General features: G+C 42.7%; 1 protein-coding gene across 5 annotated transcripts in view; it reads right to left on the minus strand.

Annotated features, from left to right (window-relative positions):
- Positions 1 to 16,669, minus strand: part of LOC124135230 (cell wall protein DAN4-like) — a 34,554-nt gene that overhangs the window by 3,115 nt on the left and 14,770 nt on the right. For 2 of the 5 annotated variants that reach the window (XM_048396878.1, XM_048396877.1), the window contains 4 exons: positions 13,420 to 13,604; positions 6,087 to 6,425; positions 2,605 to 3,372; positions 1,022 to 1,618 (listed from right to left, as the gene is read on the minus strand). In XM_048396878.1, the coding sequence (XP_048252835.1) occupies positions 1,022 to 1,618; positions 2,605 to 3,372; positions 6,087 to 6,425; positions 13,420 to 13,456 (1,741 nt within the window). In that variant the 5' untranslated portion in view covers positions 13,457 to 13,604. The remainder of the gene's footprint in view (positions 1 to 1,021; positions 1,619 to 2,604; positions 3,373 to 6,086; positions 6,426 to 13,419; positions 13,605 to 16,669) is intronic. The other 3 variants (XM_048396879.1, XM_048396880.1, XM_048396881.1) reach the window with 3 other exon arrangements.

The following is a 16,669-nucleotide window of genomic DNA, read 5'->3' on the forward strand; positions in this document are numbered from 1 at the left end:
GAATGAAAACAAACAACAAAATAAAAACTAAATAAAAACATCAGGTCACTTTTTCTTATTTTTCCAACCATGCTAGTACATCGAATTACATGTTACAGATTCGCTGACAAAGCACAAATTACTAATCCAAATATATACACTTAAGGTGATATCTGTATACACTTTAATGAGCGTTAAATGTACTTTTGATATCAATAAATATTATGAATCAAATGAGACCTAATGGTGTATCCGAGGTTATTATCATAATCATAAAAGCGCGACACATCTGGACACGCGTCCTTGCAATGGTAACACAGAAAGAGTTGGCGCAACACACCAAAAATATAAAGCTGAGTCGGGTTATCAATCAAAGGAGGAACTGTCCTTGAAACAGATATATGCACCAATGATAAAGAAGTCACAGGTCAAGCATGATTCCTTGCAAGGTGACATAATGCTGGGGCAAAGAGACAAAGGGGTGTTGCATAATAGTACAAAGTAATGCAACTGTAGGTGTACTAAAATAGAATGGTAATTTATTTAACACAATGAAACTATGTTAATTTTAATTCAACAAAGTTCATATTCATGTCAAATTTTAAAATGCTGATAAATTAGTTCTAACATTTACAAATTTACATATAAATACAGACGATTACAGCTTCAAATATATACTGTCAACATAATAAGGAAAAAACAACAAATGAAGCAAACAACAGTGTATAATTTGGATGATTTGTGAAACTGGAATATTGTTTTATTTAATGCAGATGTGACAGGCAATGCAAATGAAACATGCACATAAAACGTGTTGAAGGCATCAAGCAAGTTAAACCGTGATGGTAGGAGCGCGTTTTGTTCGACTAAGAACTGTGGAAACAGTAGTCAAAGGACGACATCGTGGTCAGGGAGAATAGCAAGGGTGGTAACGATAGGGAAAGCTGTACAGACACGTGTTGCGAGTTACACACGTGGTGGGGCTTAGATACGTGTTATGATATAGAGACGTGTTGTGACATGGACTCTCGATTGTTCCAACCTCCAAGACGCTTGTCAGTCCTCCCCTTTATGGCGTCCGGAGTTGTGGATATAACTGACCGACTAGTGTGGTCAGGGTTATCTGAAGACCTTCCTGTGGACACTGGTTGGCCTGCAGTGGACGAGGCAATGGATGATGTTCCCCAGGAGGATGCAGTTTGGGATGTCATGGTGCCGACAGCCGTTGAAGTCACCCCACTGTTGGTGGTGCTGCTGGTAGCTGTAGGGATCGTACTATTGCTTGTACTGCTTGTACTTCGTACAGGTGAAGTCACCCCGCTGTTGGTGGTGTTGCTGGTAGCTGTAGGGGTCGTACTACTGCTTGTACTACCTGCAGGTGAAGTATTAGGTGCCACTGTTGATTGGGTGGTTGGTGTGATACTCGATTTAGGTCCAGAAGACGTAGAAACAATACTTGTTGTGGGTGTGTCTATTCCCCCTGTAGTGGCGATCGTACCAACCGTGAGGCTTGTGGACATGTCGACGTTGTTTATGGTGTTTGTTGGAGATCCTGCGGTTAGTGTTGTTGAGCCTGTTGTTACGGAGGATGGGGGAAGAGACACGGTGCTTGTAAACGGTTTTGTTGTCACACTAGAAGCTGAAGAAGAAGGAGAAGAAACTGATGCAGATACCGTACTCTCTGATTTCCCTGAAATGTGACAAGATGCTGGGGTAAAGAAACAAAGGGGTGTTTTATAATCAATAGTATACATTGATGAAACTGTCAGGTTCACTGAAATAGAACGGAGAACTTTCTTCACATGATGAATATATCTAATTTATTTCGTATCCATGTTCATCATTGATGAGGTGATGAAATAATTCTAACGCTTACAACCGTACATATCAACACAAACGGTTATGTTTTCCAATGTATGTCAACATAATCAGCCAAAAAACAGTGTAACAAATAACATAATACGATTGTATGACTTGGGTAACATATGAATCTAGCAGATTGTTTGATTAAAGCGAGTGAGTGTGAGTGAGTTGGGTTTAACGCCGCTTTTTAACAGTATTCCAGTTATATCGCGGCGTGTCAGCTTAATGTGAGAGGAAAGCCCGAAGTGATGCAGGTCTCAGACGTTTACCACTTTGGTGAAACCCACGAGCACGGGTATGGTGCTAACTAACCTAGAAACGTAATCGGGTCGAACCGGGATTCGAACCCACAATCATAGGTTTCTGGCGTGCCCAAGGGACTCAACTCTGCACAACGAATCGCGGCGCCTTAGACGACTGAGCCACCCGTGCCCCTTTTATTAAAGCAGTTGTGAAAGGCAATACACATGATACAAGCACATTAACATGATAGTAGGAGCGTGTTTTGTACAATGAAGCACAGTGGATCCTTTTAATTCACCCAGGCAAACGACAATGACATGACGACATCGTAGTCAGAGAGAATAGGAAGGGTGGAGTAACGATAGAGGAAGCTGTGCAGACACGTGTCGCGAGTTAGAGACGTGTAGAGGCTTCGAGACGGGACACCAACAACTGACTGCAACTGAAACACATGCTGTGACAAAGGCACTTGCTGCAACATAAACAAGTGTTGTGACATAGACCCGTGATTGCTCCAACCTCCAGAGCTCCTGTCAGTCCTCCCCTCCGTGCTGTGCAGAGTTGTGGATATAACTGACCGACTAGTGTGGTCAGGGTTATCTGAAGATCTTCCTGTGGACACTGGTTGAGCTGCAGTAGATGAGGAAAAGGATGATGATCCTGAGGAGGAAGGTGTTGGGGATGTCATGGTGCCGGCAGCCGTTGAAGTCCCCCCACTGTTGGTAGTGCTGCTGGCAGCTGTAGGGGTCCCACTACTACTTGTACTGCTTGCTGGTGAAACATGAGGTGCCATTGTGGTTGGGCTTGATAGGGTGGCTGATGTAATACTCGATTGGGGTCCAGAAGACGTGGAACCAATACTAGTTGTGCTTGTGGCTATTCCCTCTGTAGACGCGGTCGTACCACCCGCGGGGCTCGTGGAGGTGTCAACGTTGTTTGTGGTGCTTGCTGGAGGGCCTGTAGTTTGTATTATTGAGCTTGTTGTTACGGAGGATGAGGAAAAAGATTCGGCGGATGTGACAGTATTTGTTGTCACACTAGAAGTTGCTAATGAAGAAGGAAATGATGCAGTTACGGCGCTCGCTGATTGGGTTGGTGAATTCATTGAGGGCGTTTGTGTTGTCACTGGAGACGTGGATATGGGGTTATCACCTGCAGGTGTACTACCAGAGACACTAGATGTTGGTGGAGTTGATGGAGATGTAGGCATCGATGTAGGCACAGTCTGGCTTGAAGAAGCCTGAGCGGTTGAAATCGTCGATTGAATGGTAGATGTTGATGTTGATGCTGTAAACGTAGAATGTACTGTACATGCTGTCATTAACCTGTTACGGGGCACATGCGTATCGTGACGATGGACATGAAGTTAGTGAGTTGGGTTTAACGCCGCTTTGAATAACATTCCAGTTATACCTCGGCGTGTCAGCTTCACGTTGTTGGAATACCCGAAATGATGCAGGTCCAAAACCTTTACCACTTTGGTGAAACCCACGAGCACGGATAAGGTGCTGACAAACCTAGAAACATAATCGGAACAAACCGGGATTCAAACCAATGATCACAGGCTTCTGGCGTACACAAGGGACGCTACTCTGCACAGGGTCACCCTTGACCCAAAAAGATAGATGAACAAACAAAGGAATTGTACTTAACCTTTTTCGCGATGCATATAGATGAGATGGTCTGCGGGTTAGGTGTTTGGTTGGAGTAAGAAAAATGACAAGGAATAAAATAGTAATAATATAGCATTATAATTTCAGTAAGTATATGTACCTGTTTGCTACAATGTATGATATACAGATTTGCTTCAGGGTTTCAGTGTAAAGTAACTAAGCCATATGGCAGGATCCATACCTTTAACATGGAGTGGAAAGTAGTAGTAGTACTGTTTTGCTTGCCTTTCAAGTCATGTATGTACACGCATTCTAATTATGCTTTGGGACATGGGCTCATTATTATGTCCAGCGTTTGTAATATCACTGAGTGTGATTAATCAGTTGATCTGTGATCAGGAATAAAAGGCGGTTATTCAACTACATGTCACGATGTTTGTGGTCCACACGAGTGCTCTATATATATGTATCTATAATGCATAATTCTGGATAAACCCCGCGGGGAGTCCGGGTGGGAGTGACTCCCAGCAACCTAAGAGGCGACCAAATGGATCGGGTGATCAGGCTCGGTGATGAGGTGGATGGTTTGTCACCGTACCCCGACGTCGTGGATTCTTGTCCACATTGTCCGCGTTACTATAGTAGAACTACCGCGATACAGGCCAAACCTACCGCGTAACTACAGTAGAACTACCGCGATACTGGCCAAAGCTACCGCGTTACTATAGCAGAACTACCGCGATACTGGCCAAAACTACCGCGTTACTATAGAAGAACTACCGCGATACTGGCCAAACCTCCCCCGTAACTATAGTAGAACTACCGCGATACTGGCCAAAGCTACCCCGTAACCATAGTAGAACTACCGCGATACTGGCCAAACCTACCGCGTTACTATAGAAGAACTACCGCGATACTGGCCAAACCTACCGCGTAACTACAGTAGAACTACCGCGTTACTATAGTAGAACTACCGCGATACTGGCCAAAGGTACCGCGTAACTATAGTAGAACTACCGCGTTACTATAGTAGAACTCCGCCAAACTGGCCAAACCTACCGCGTTACTATAGTAGAACTACCGCGATACTGGCTAAACCTGCTGCGTTACTATAGTAGAACTACCGCGATACTGGCCAAAGCTACCCCGTTACCATAGTAGAACTACCGCAATACTGGCCAAACCTACCCCGTAACCATAGTAGAACTACCGCGATACTGGCCAAAACTACTGCGTTACTATAGTAGAACTACCGCGATACTGGCTAAACCTGCTGCGTTACTATTGTAGAACTACCACGATACTGGCTAAACCTGCTGCGTTACTATAGTAGAACTACCGCGATACTGGCTAAACCTGCTGCGTTACTCAGTAGAACTACCGCGATACTGCCTAAACCTGCTGCGTTACTATTGTAGAACTACCGCGATACTGGCTAAACCTGCTGCGTTACTATAGTAGAACTACCGCGATACTGGCTAAACCTGCTGCGTTACTACAGTAGAACTACCGCGATACTGCCTAAACCTGCTGCGTTACTATTGTAGAACTACCGCGATACTGGCTAAACCTGCTGTGTTACTATAGTAGAACTACCGCGATACTGGCTAAACCTGCTGCGTTACTACAGTAGAACTACCGCGATACTGGCTAAACCTGCTGCGTTACTACAGTAGAACTACCGCGATACTGGCTAAACCTACCGCGTTACTATAGTAGAAGTATCGCGATACTGGCTAAACCTGCTGCGTTACTACAGTAGAACTACCGCGATACTGGCTAAACCTGCTGCGTTACTACAGTAGAACTACCGCGATACTGGCTAAACTTGCTGCGTTACTATAGTAGAACTACCGCGATACTGGCTAAACCTACTGCGTTACTATAGTAGAACTACCGCGATACTGGCTAAACCTGCTGCGTTACTATAGTAGAACTACCGCGATACTGGCTAAACCTACCGCGTTACTATAGTAGAACTACCGTGATACTGACTAAACCTGCTGCGTTACTATTGTAGAACTACCGCGATACTGGCTAAACCTGCTGCGTTACTATAGTAGAACTACCGCGATACTGGCTAAACCTACCGCGTTACTATAGTAGAACTACCGCGATACTGGCTAAACCTGCTGCGTTACTATAGTAGAACTACCGCGATACTGGCTAAACCTGCTGCGTTACGACTGTGGACCTACAGTACCACAAAGTACCCCGTCACTGTCACAGGACAACCGCGATACTACCTGTACAAGCAATTCATTGAAAACTTAACATATTTGCAACTGTATGCTGATTGACATTAACTCTGCAAACTCACACAACCGACCACCGAGTATGGGTAGTTGGTAATTGTCGGGTTGATGCATAATCATGCATTAATCTTACCCGAATCTTGGCGCATAGCTGTCGTCAATGGTGTGGTTTTCAGCGTGGTAGGAGAAGTCGTAGGCGACGTTGTTGAAGGTGTTGCCGTGGTTGTGGTTGGAGTTGTAGTTGTAATTGCAGTTGTAGTTGTAGGTGTAGTCGTGATTGTAGTCGTCTTTGTGGTTGTTGTCGGAGTCGTCGGTGTAGCGGAAGTAGTTGGTGTCATGGTGGTTGTCGTGGTGGCTGTCGGGCTGGTTGTTAGGGATGGTGTTGTTGGGGCTGTTGTTATTGGGGCTGTTGTTGAAGATGTTGATGGCTCAATTGTCGTTGATGACAATGTACAACACGACGACACCAACACTGAAGAAATAAAACAATTAATTCTTAATACATAAAACGGAAATACCTGCACAGATGTACACTCGCGTCTTTAAACTAGAAAGGGGCGGTCGGGTAGCCTAGTGGTTAAAGCGTTCGCTCGTCACGCTGAAGACCCGGGTTCGATTCCTGACATGGGTACAATGTGTGAAGCCCATTTCTGGTGTCCCCCGCCGTGATATTGCTGGAATATTGCTAAAAGCGGCGTAAAACCATACTCCCTCCCTCACTCACTCTTTAAACTAGAGCAGTCTAACATTTACATGAATATAAATCGATTCAGTTAGAGAACGGTGGGGCAGCATATGCGCTTCAAGCAATCCCTCGACAAGAGTTTGATTCCAAATATGGGTAAATGTATATGCGAGAAATTTGTGTCAACTGCTATGAAGATCGCAGAAAGTATGTGAAAGAGTAATATTCTAATACCGCCTGCGTTAGATCTGTCCTGTTTACAGCCGTGCTCGTCATAGTTCATTAGACAGTTTGTTTGTTGTTTTACGCCGCACTCAGCAATATTCCAGCTATTCCAATATGCAGCATTCCGGTCTGTAAATAATCGAGTCTGGACCAGGCAATCCAGTGATTGACATCATGAGCATCGATCCAATTGGGATACGATGACATGCATCAACCAAGTCAGCGAGCTGACCACCCGATCCCGTTAGTTGCCTCTTACGACAAGCATAGTCGTCTTTTATGGCAAGCATGGGTTGCTGAAGATTATTCTACCCCGGATCTTCACGAGTCCCATCAGACTGTAGATCATTTGTATCACATTGTAGATTTTTTCAAGAAATACAATACTGTCTTTGTCCCAGATTTGTTTACTCAGAATATTTGTGTTGTGTTGATATGGACAGTGGGGAACTGTTGACAGTTTTTTTGGAAAACAAGTTCCTTCCAGACAGGGACATGTTTTACAGTTGTACTTGAGTTTGTCCACAAGTTCCGATGTTACTGAAAAATGTTAAAGCGGCGTAAAATCCAGCTTACTCCTGATCACCATTATCAATTAAACTGTAACTGTTAACGGTAACTGTGTGCCAGGGCCTTTGATTTACAACCCAGCTTTTACTTCACCTCAGCTTTCGTTAATTAAGAAAACAACAGCATACTGCAGTTTGTGATTATTACATGAACTCTGTTAATAATTTTATAATTTATCACATTAGACTCAACCAATACAGGATTACTCACACTTCAGATAACCGAATACACTACTACTCGAAAGTACGTTACACCACAACGTATTAATAAATAACTTTACTTTTGAGTCTACTGTACAGAGACTCTTGTGTTATTTTATGAGACAGATCTCCTACAAACAAGGTGATCAGCGGGTATTGGAATCAGCATACTTCACAAGCTCAAGATAAGAGAGGTTTGAAATCCTACTTGAATTATTGAACGCCATGAAGTTAATATTCGGTTCTGCATTGCTATGTTTCCTATCAACGGCAACGGCAAGTATAATAATTGTGTTTCTCTTAAATGATGTCCGTGCGTGCGTGTGTGTGTGTGTGCGTGTGTGTGTGTGTGTGTGTGTGTGTGTGTGTGTGTGTTCCATAGTTCAAGATAGAGATGTTTGAAGAACTACTTATTCATTTAACGTTTATTTCCTTTTACAGGGAAGCTCAATCATGGTGTTTGTCTTCAATTGTCTGGCGACAATAGGGAGGGTAGCGTTGTGTTGTGTTGTGTTGTGTGGTGTGGTAAGTGTTGTGTTGCGTGGTTTGGATTGCTTGGTTTGGTTTGTGTTGTATTGTGTGGTGTTGTGTTGTGTTGTGGTAAGTGTTGTGTTGCGTGGTTTGGTTTGGTTTGTACTGTGTGGTCTAAATTGGTTTGGTTTGGTTTGTGTTGTGTGATTTGGTTTGGTTTGGTTTGGTTTGGGTTGTGTTGGGTTGTGTTGGGTGGGGTGGGGTGGGGTGGGGTGGGGTGGGCTCGGGTGGGGTATTGGGGTGGGGTTGGGTGGGGTGGTTTGGTTTGGTTTGGTTTGGGTTGGGGTGTGTTGTGTTGGGTGACATACTTTATCGTCAATTCTATCTGTGGTGATATTTTCTGCAGTGTCAGAGGTCGGCACAATTTGCTGTGTATAGTTACGACCCTTAATCGCACCAGGAGTCGCTGATGGTGTACTTTTGGATCAGAGAATGCCAATGTCAATAAGAACTCCCCCCAACCCCTCTGCTACATCGTGTAGCTAATTTCCCAGGATCCGCTGGTCATGGGATCGAATCGCCTCATACGACGAACTAATAAGACTTGGTTCCGGGTTCTAACCCGGATTCTAACCCGGATCACGGGGATGAATAGGAACACATATATCCATCACCACAATGACCATTCTACTTTATACTGCTGCAAGTGACACATATGTGCAGATACGCTCAGCCCTAGTTCCTAGTTCCGTGGGCACGGCGTCTGTTAGTCGGAATAGGAAGTTTAATATACAAGGAAAACATGTACAAAAACAAATAACATTAAAATAGTTGTGTGAACCCTGATAACAAACGAGTGTGAGAATAATTATATTGAAGATACAGAATGACAATATCTAAACTGGGTACAATATGTGAAGCCCATTTCTGGTATCCCCCGCCGTGATATTGCTGGAATATTACTAAAAGTGGCGTAAAACCGTACTCACTCACTCACTCACTCACTCTCAATGCTATCCCCGTCGATGTTTATATGAGTACGTGTGTGAGTTGTGCTTTACTCCCAATTTAGCTATATTCAAGTCATGTCATGCTGGCGGCCTATTCACGAAGCTGTCTTATCGAAGACAAGTGTTTTACGACTACAATTACGACTGCTATTCCCGAAGCTGTTTAAATCTATCGCAACATTATCTTAGTTACGACACAAATGTCACGTTAAGACATTTTTCTTTTAACGGAAGGTTTCCTAATGACATCATCGATTATTCAGGGAATTCCCAGACTGAAATTCAATTCACGTAGGCATATATATTTGTGTATACATATAATTTTTAAAGATATACAACTATACCGCAATTGAAGAAAATATTTATGTTATGATTAATGTCTTTGTTGATATTTTTTTTGCCAGAGGGCGGTTTTATTGATATTTTGGTTACGTACAATTAATCAGAGGTATATGAAGAAGTTATCCTTTATAGATAGATATAACAAGCACGGATATTTCTCTCATGAAGCGTTGCATGAACCGCGTCAAAGCGGGACGTCACAAGGATGCCGCAACGTTAGGATACATACGGGGACGCATACATAAAAACACACCTGCAACTTGCAATATGTTCGAAATAATTTGTAAGCAAAACAAGGACGATAGAAATGCACTGCTTAACCTTAGAAAGAACCGTGCTTACCTAAAACAACAACAGAATATTGCACAATGAAATCATTCAACTGATATTGTTTACGACAATGATATTTCAGACTGCGATAAGAAAGCTATCCGAGAGTCTAGTGAAAATCACAAGGACTGGTATGATACAGTTGGACACAAAGCTAGTTGGTTAAATATTCGTAGCGATACTGATTTTATGTAACATAGGAAAATGTTATTTGAGCATATCGTCTGAGCATCTAAAAAATTAAACGGCGAAACAAACATGGAGTGAGTTAGTGTCTGACTAATGCAGGTCTCGGACGTTTACCACTCAGGTGAAACCCACGAGATCGGGTACGGTTCTGACAAACCTAGAAACATAATCGGGGCGAACCGGGATTCGAACCCACAATCTTAGGATCCAGGCGTTTCCAAGGGACGCAACTCTGCACAGCGTCTGGGCCACCCGCGCCCCCGAAACAAACATTGACGAAAGTTTGCGAGTTGAAAATCATTTATCGCTTTTTCATCCTTGAAACTCACATCAAAAATATACATTTTGATACCTAATACTTTAAGAAAAAAGGACAGAAACAAAAGAATTATAAATAGGACGTAGCAGTATCCTGTATGTATGTTTCATTGTTATATTTCAGGATTTCCTTCTGCTGGGGAAAAGGACGTATACATTTGAAAATTGGATTTGAAAAACAAAACGTTGTCAAAACGTTATTAGGCTGAAGAACGTCGCCGAAACATTGCAAACACAACTATGTAACCCGTATAAAATACATCGCAATCTAATAACCATTTCTTGATGGTTTCATTTTAAGTCACAATCAAACATAAGTGTAGATTTCAGTTTGCCCTTCAGCTTATCTCCGGTGACCTGTCACTCTGCAGGATGTCATGTCAAGTAAACCAGGAACATGTCTACCAGGACAAGGAATACGTATATTTTATCGGTAAGGCAACATGTCAACAAAATGTCAAAGACTGATTGCTACACACCTTTTCAGCATACAGTGAGTGAGTGGGTGAGTGAGTTGGGTTTAAGGCCGCTTGTAACAGTATTCCAGTTATATCACGGCGTGTCAGCTTAATGTGGGAGGAAAGCCCGAAGCGATGCAGGTCTCGGACGTATTTGAACAAGTCTTTGACCCAGCTGATTTTCAAAGGATTGGTACAGATGGGCGACAGGGCAACACGGTCACAGTTTTGCTTATACAGTAAACTACGGTTATAACGAACTCAAGGGGACTACTAATTTTCGTTCATTATAACCGTAGTTTGTTTAGGCATATATACAGCATAACAACAGCAAATAGTTGGGACCAAAAAGTAAGTTCGTTTTATCCGTCAGTTCGATATAAGAGTGTTCGTTATAACCGTAGTTTACTGTATTTCAATTTTCAATTGATCTTTTCAACTCATTTTAGCCATACTTATGTATTTGATCATGCAATTGTAAGAAGGTGAGGTGGGGTGATTATTGCACTAAAATGCACATGTGTTTGTGGCTGCTTGTACTAGTCCGGACTGATGCCGATTTATAGTGCTAGCTCACTGAGATACCATGCCGCAGTTTAACATGAATACCCCACTCAGACACAGTATACTGACTCCGAGCCGACCAGTCCTTGTTTTAGCCCCTTAATGCCAAGCGCCAGACAGGGTAACAACAAGTACCATATTTTCAAACACCGTTCAAACACCACTTTGTTTGCCGATGAACTCAAATTTTATGATTGATATTAATCAAGCAGTTAGCATGATTAATTATTACTGTGGAGGCATACAAGGCACTACAGCGTCTAGGGACACGTTGACATTGTCCATCTAGGGCGCCCCAAATCGCTCTACGTATATATATCCCGATACTAGTTACTGTATCTGAAATTCAATAATTACCAGTAATGTCTTGATATATGAATCAAAATGTAATTTCAACAGAAAAGAACATCTTTTATGTCTATTGTTTTATAACAATTACAAATCAACTATAGCGATATATATATATATACACGCATATATATATATACATATATATATGTGCTTGTGTGTGTGTGTGTGTGTGTGTGTGTGTGTGTGTGTGTGTGTGTGTGTGTGTGTGTTCTGTAGCTTTAAAGGGGGGCTCCCATCGGGTTAACAATCCCAGCAATACACGATATTACACATGGCAAACATTACAATGTTTGGATCTGCACGGGAGTTGGGCATCCAACTGCGGAACGAAACCCTCCTTTTAACGGATTAATTAGTACGCGAGAGAATTTCAACTGCGGGGCAAAACAAAGTATACACTTGAACACTGGATTTGACTTAACAATTACAAACATTATCAAAACGTTACTAGGCTGAAAACAGTCGTCGAAACACGACAAACTCAAGGTTCTAAACACACATATCATACCCGTATCAAATACACCACCATCGAATAACAGGCTCTTGTTTGTTAGTTTTAGCCACCTGAAACAGGGGTGTATGTTTCCTTTTACCCGGCAGGTTACATATATATATATAATTAATGTCGCAGTCAGCAATACCGTATTCGACGTAATAAGCGCCCCGCTCTAATAAGCGCCCACGACGATATTTGCTAATATATTGGCGAGTGAACAATCCCAATTAGCACCCTTCCGATTGATCAATGTACACAAGACTTATTTATTCGTATATAATACACACTCGTGTAAATTCTGAAAAATATATCTGTCGTACATAAACATTTCAGGCTGTCAGCATAAACCACAAAATGTATCTTTCAACTCTGTTTTTTTTACCAAAATAATATTCTAATAAGAGCCCCCTATTTCTAATTTTGAGAGCGCCCAGGGCGCTTATTACGTCGAATACGGTAATCCATATATATCATGATGGCCCCAAAATAAAGAAATTTGGACCAGGGAATGCCAACTGTGAACAGGACGATCAACGACCCACACGAAGTTTATTATGAAGGGTAACAGCGTGCACAATACAATCTTAACAACTGACATCTCATATTACACAATAAAAACAATATTGATGTCAAGAATATACATAACTATATTATTTCGAAACATTGATGTGTTTTATAAAGTAATGCTCAGCTAGGCACGTTCAGGACATAGCAAAATTTACTACAGATTGTAAACGCACCATAAACCTGACGCGTCTCACTACTGTCTACAGTTGATTAGGAGACAGGTGGCCCAGTCTTCAAAGGCGCCAGGCGCTGTGTCACGTCACAAATAACATCTCCTAGACCCGCCAGAAACCAATGATCGTGGGTTCGAATCCCGGTTCGCCGGTTACGTGTCAACAACACGCCAGTGTTCCTGGGCTTCCCCAAAGTGGTAAACGTCTAAGGCATGCATCATTCAGGATTAACGCTTGCTAAAGCGGCGCTAAGGCCACTTACTCAGGAATGAACGAACGAATAAACGAACGAATAAACGAAAGAACGAACGAACGAATGAGTGCGTTTCAAGCTACAGCTGTGTGAGATTCACAAACATTTGACTTTAACAAATGGCATCATACAAGTGCAGCATATAAGTACTAATCATCTTAAAAGCAACTTACAGAAAATAGAAACAACGGAGACATCGAAGTCACTTGACAATTTACTTAAAATTGTGTTCGTTTGCTTTTGTGATTAGAAAATAATACTTACAAATAAATAACGTTGTTAAAAACCTAGTCGCATCCATGTTTAAATGATAACGGTGACAATCACTTGTTCACAGTCGGACTGTATACTCGTCAGATGCTCCCCAGCTGTCGGACATCCATTGTCGTCAAGGATGTGCTTTGTGAGCGGCTAGATGCGACACAGGGACACCACGTCCGTGTTGCAGTCTGAAAGTGAAGATGAATACGGACTTAGTTACTGATAAAGTCACTAAAGCCATATCAGAGAGTAGAGTGAGTGAGTGAGTGAGCTTTAACAGTATTCCAGTTATATCACGGCGTGTCAGCTTAATGTGGGAGGGAAGCCCGAAGTGGAGGCAGGTCTTAGACGTTCACCACTTCGGTGAAACCCACGAGCACGGGTATGGTGTTGACAAACCTAGAAACATAACCGGGGCGAACCGGGATTCGAACCCACAATCATAGATTTCTGGCGTGCCCAAGAGACGCAACTCTGCACAGCGAATCGCGCGGCTTAGACGACTGGGCCACCCGTGCGAGTAGAATGAAGAATAGACAAGAAGAGTCAAACAGATAATTCTCAAAATCTATTCATATGTAATATCGTGAATAAACGGAGGTTTCCGATGCAAAGATATTATAGAGAGTGAGTGACTGAAACACCGTTTTGGACAATATTTCACTTATATCACAGCGTTTCAACTTGATGTGGGAGGAAATCCCGAAGGTATGCAGGTCTAAGACATTTACCACATTGGTGAAGCCGACGGCCACGCGTATGGCTCCGACACACCTACAACCATATGCAGGGCGGAGCTGGGATTCGAACCCATTTAGGTTTCTGGTACGTCTAAGGGATATAACTCTGCAAAGCAAATTGCTGCTGCGGTATATAGGCTTCTTCGCACCCCCTGCTTCCCCGTTGTCATACAACGATGCAATAACTTCCTCATTATAACGATAAAGTGTGATTTAACAAACACACAAAGACTATGATACAGCGTTTACATGTCAGTCTGGTACATACATCAATAACAATACAAATATACCGTGACATTGTGACGCACTGATGAAGACTGTACACAGGAACAAGGACACAGAGCTGTGACACAAGGACACAAAAATGTGATACGGAGGCACAATGGAGTGACAAGGAAGCTCATGAGCTTCAAAGAGAGGGTACGGAGGGGCGTTTATAGCATGGGATAGTTATGTCATGGCGAAAATATTGATGCTGCTTGAATGCGTTTCATATTCCTCATGTTGAGTACTTAGTAAAATGACGGAAGCACAAGATAATGCTGAAAAGGGTTACATTCCTGATCATTGAGAAGGCTTGTTTTGTAATGTTTTGTTTGTTTGTTGTTTAACGCCCACTCAGCAATAGTCCAGCTATATAATGACGGTCTGTAAAATAATCGAGTCTGGACCAGACAGTCCAGTGATTGACATCATGAGCATCGATCCATACAATTGAGATAAATGACATGCATCAACCAAATCAGCAACCACACGATCCCGTAAGTCGCCTTTTACGACAAGCATAGTCGCCTTTTACGGCAAGCATGGGTTGCTGAAGATCTATTCTACCCCGGATCTTCACGGGTCTTGTGTACATGTTGTGGAGTGTAAATAGGTAGGCTCTTTATAGTCCTCCACCATGACTGTGTAATACATTTATTTTATGAAAAAAACAAAGCTAGATATGTATACAAAAGCAAGTCTAGCCAGCTCTACCTAGCTCTAGTCCACACCTGATACTTCCATGCCCTGCCCAGACCCGTGAAGATCCGGGTTAGAACAGGTCTTCAGCAACCCATGCTTGCCGTAAAAGGTGACTATGCTTGTCGTAAAAGGCGACTTACGGGATCGGGTGGTCAGGCTCGCTGACTTGGTTAATGCATGTCATCGGTCCCAATTGTGTGGATCGATGCTCATGATATTAATCACTGGATTGTCTGGTCCAGACTCGATTATTTACAGATCGCCGCCATAAAGCTGGATTATTACTGAGTGCGGCGTTAAACAACAAACCAACCAACCAAACAACCATGCCCTGCCCTCTCCCTTCCCCCTATCCCCAACCAAGACTGCTGTCCAGGGATACAGGGATAAATACAGGGATGGAACCTATGTGTCGGGTGCTGTGGACAGATAGGTTGATACGGGGGTCAGAGAATGCGCTTTAGAAACTTTATTTGGACACTTACATATGTCCAATTTACATTTAAGATTGTTCTGATTGGAATGCTCTCAAAATGATTAGTCTATGAAATCAGCATCGGGGAATTTTTTTGTTTAATTTTAGAGTCGAGAATGTTGTGTAATGTAAGATTTCAAAGACTTAATGTTAGTCTAGGCTCCTTATACTTGTCAGAGTTGTTTTGAGGTGACTTCAATCGCATTGGTAGATTGCTGTTTGTGAATGACTGTATCGAAATACTCAATAATTGATAGGGATACTGGAATGTTTAACAGGTTGAACAAGTGAACAAAATCTGGACTCTGATAATATCCTTATCAAACGTTGGGTAGTATAACAGAACGGGCTAAACTGAAGGATGCACCACGCAGCTAAAGAAGAAGACGGTAAATAAAAAAATATTAAATTAAGGAAATTTTATTTTGAGAAACGTCATATGAACGACGGCGTGGCTCCGGTGTGAAAGTGTGGGGCTCCGTACACCAATGCATGGTTCAGCCTGACAGAATTTTATCAGCACATGTGTACAAAACTACGGTTTCGGTTTCGTTTCCATACCAAACATACTCTCTCCTGCTTTGTCAGTTTTGTTAATGTTAATGTTTGTTTGTTTCTTGTTTAACGCCGCACTCAGCAATATTCCAGCTATATGACGGCGATCTGTAAATAATCGTGTCTGGACCAGACACTCCAGTGATTGACATCATGAGCATCGATCCGAGCAATTGGGATACGATGACATGCATCAACCAAGTCAGCGAGTTGACCACCCGATTCCGTTAGTCGCCACTTACGCCACTTTCACGGCACGCATGGGTTGCTGAAGACGTATGCTAGCCGTACGATTGAGTGAATTGGGTTTAACGCCGCTTTTAACAGTATTCCAGTTATATCACGGCGTGTCAGCTTAATGTGGGAGGAAAGCCCGAAGTGATGCAGGTCTCAGACGTTTACCACTTCGATGAAACCCACGAGCACGGGTATGGTGTTGACAAACCTAGAAACATAATCGGGGCGAACCGGGATTCGAACCCACAATCATTCGTTTCTGGCGTGTCCAAGGGACTCA

The sequence above is a fragment of the Haliotis rufescens genome, unplaced genomic scaffold, assembly GCF_023055435.1.
Source record: "Haliotis rufescens isolate VD_foot unplaced genomic scaffold, xgHalRufe1.0.p SCAF_16, whole genome shotgun sequence".
Classification (NCBI taxonomy): Eukaryota; Metazoa; Mollusca; class Gastropoda; order Lepetellida; family Haliotidae; genus Haliotis; species Haliotis rufescens.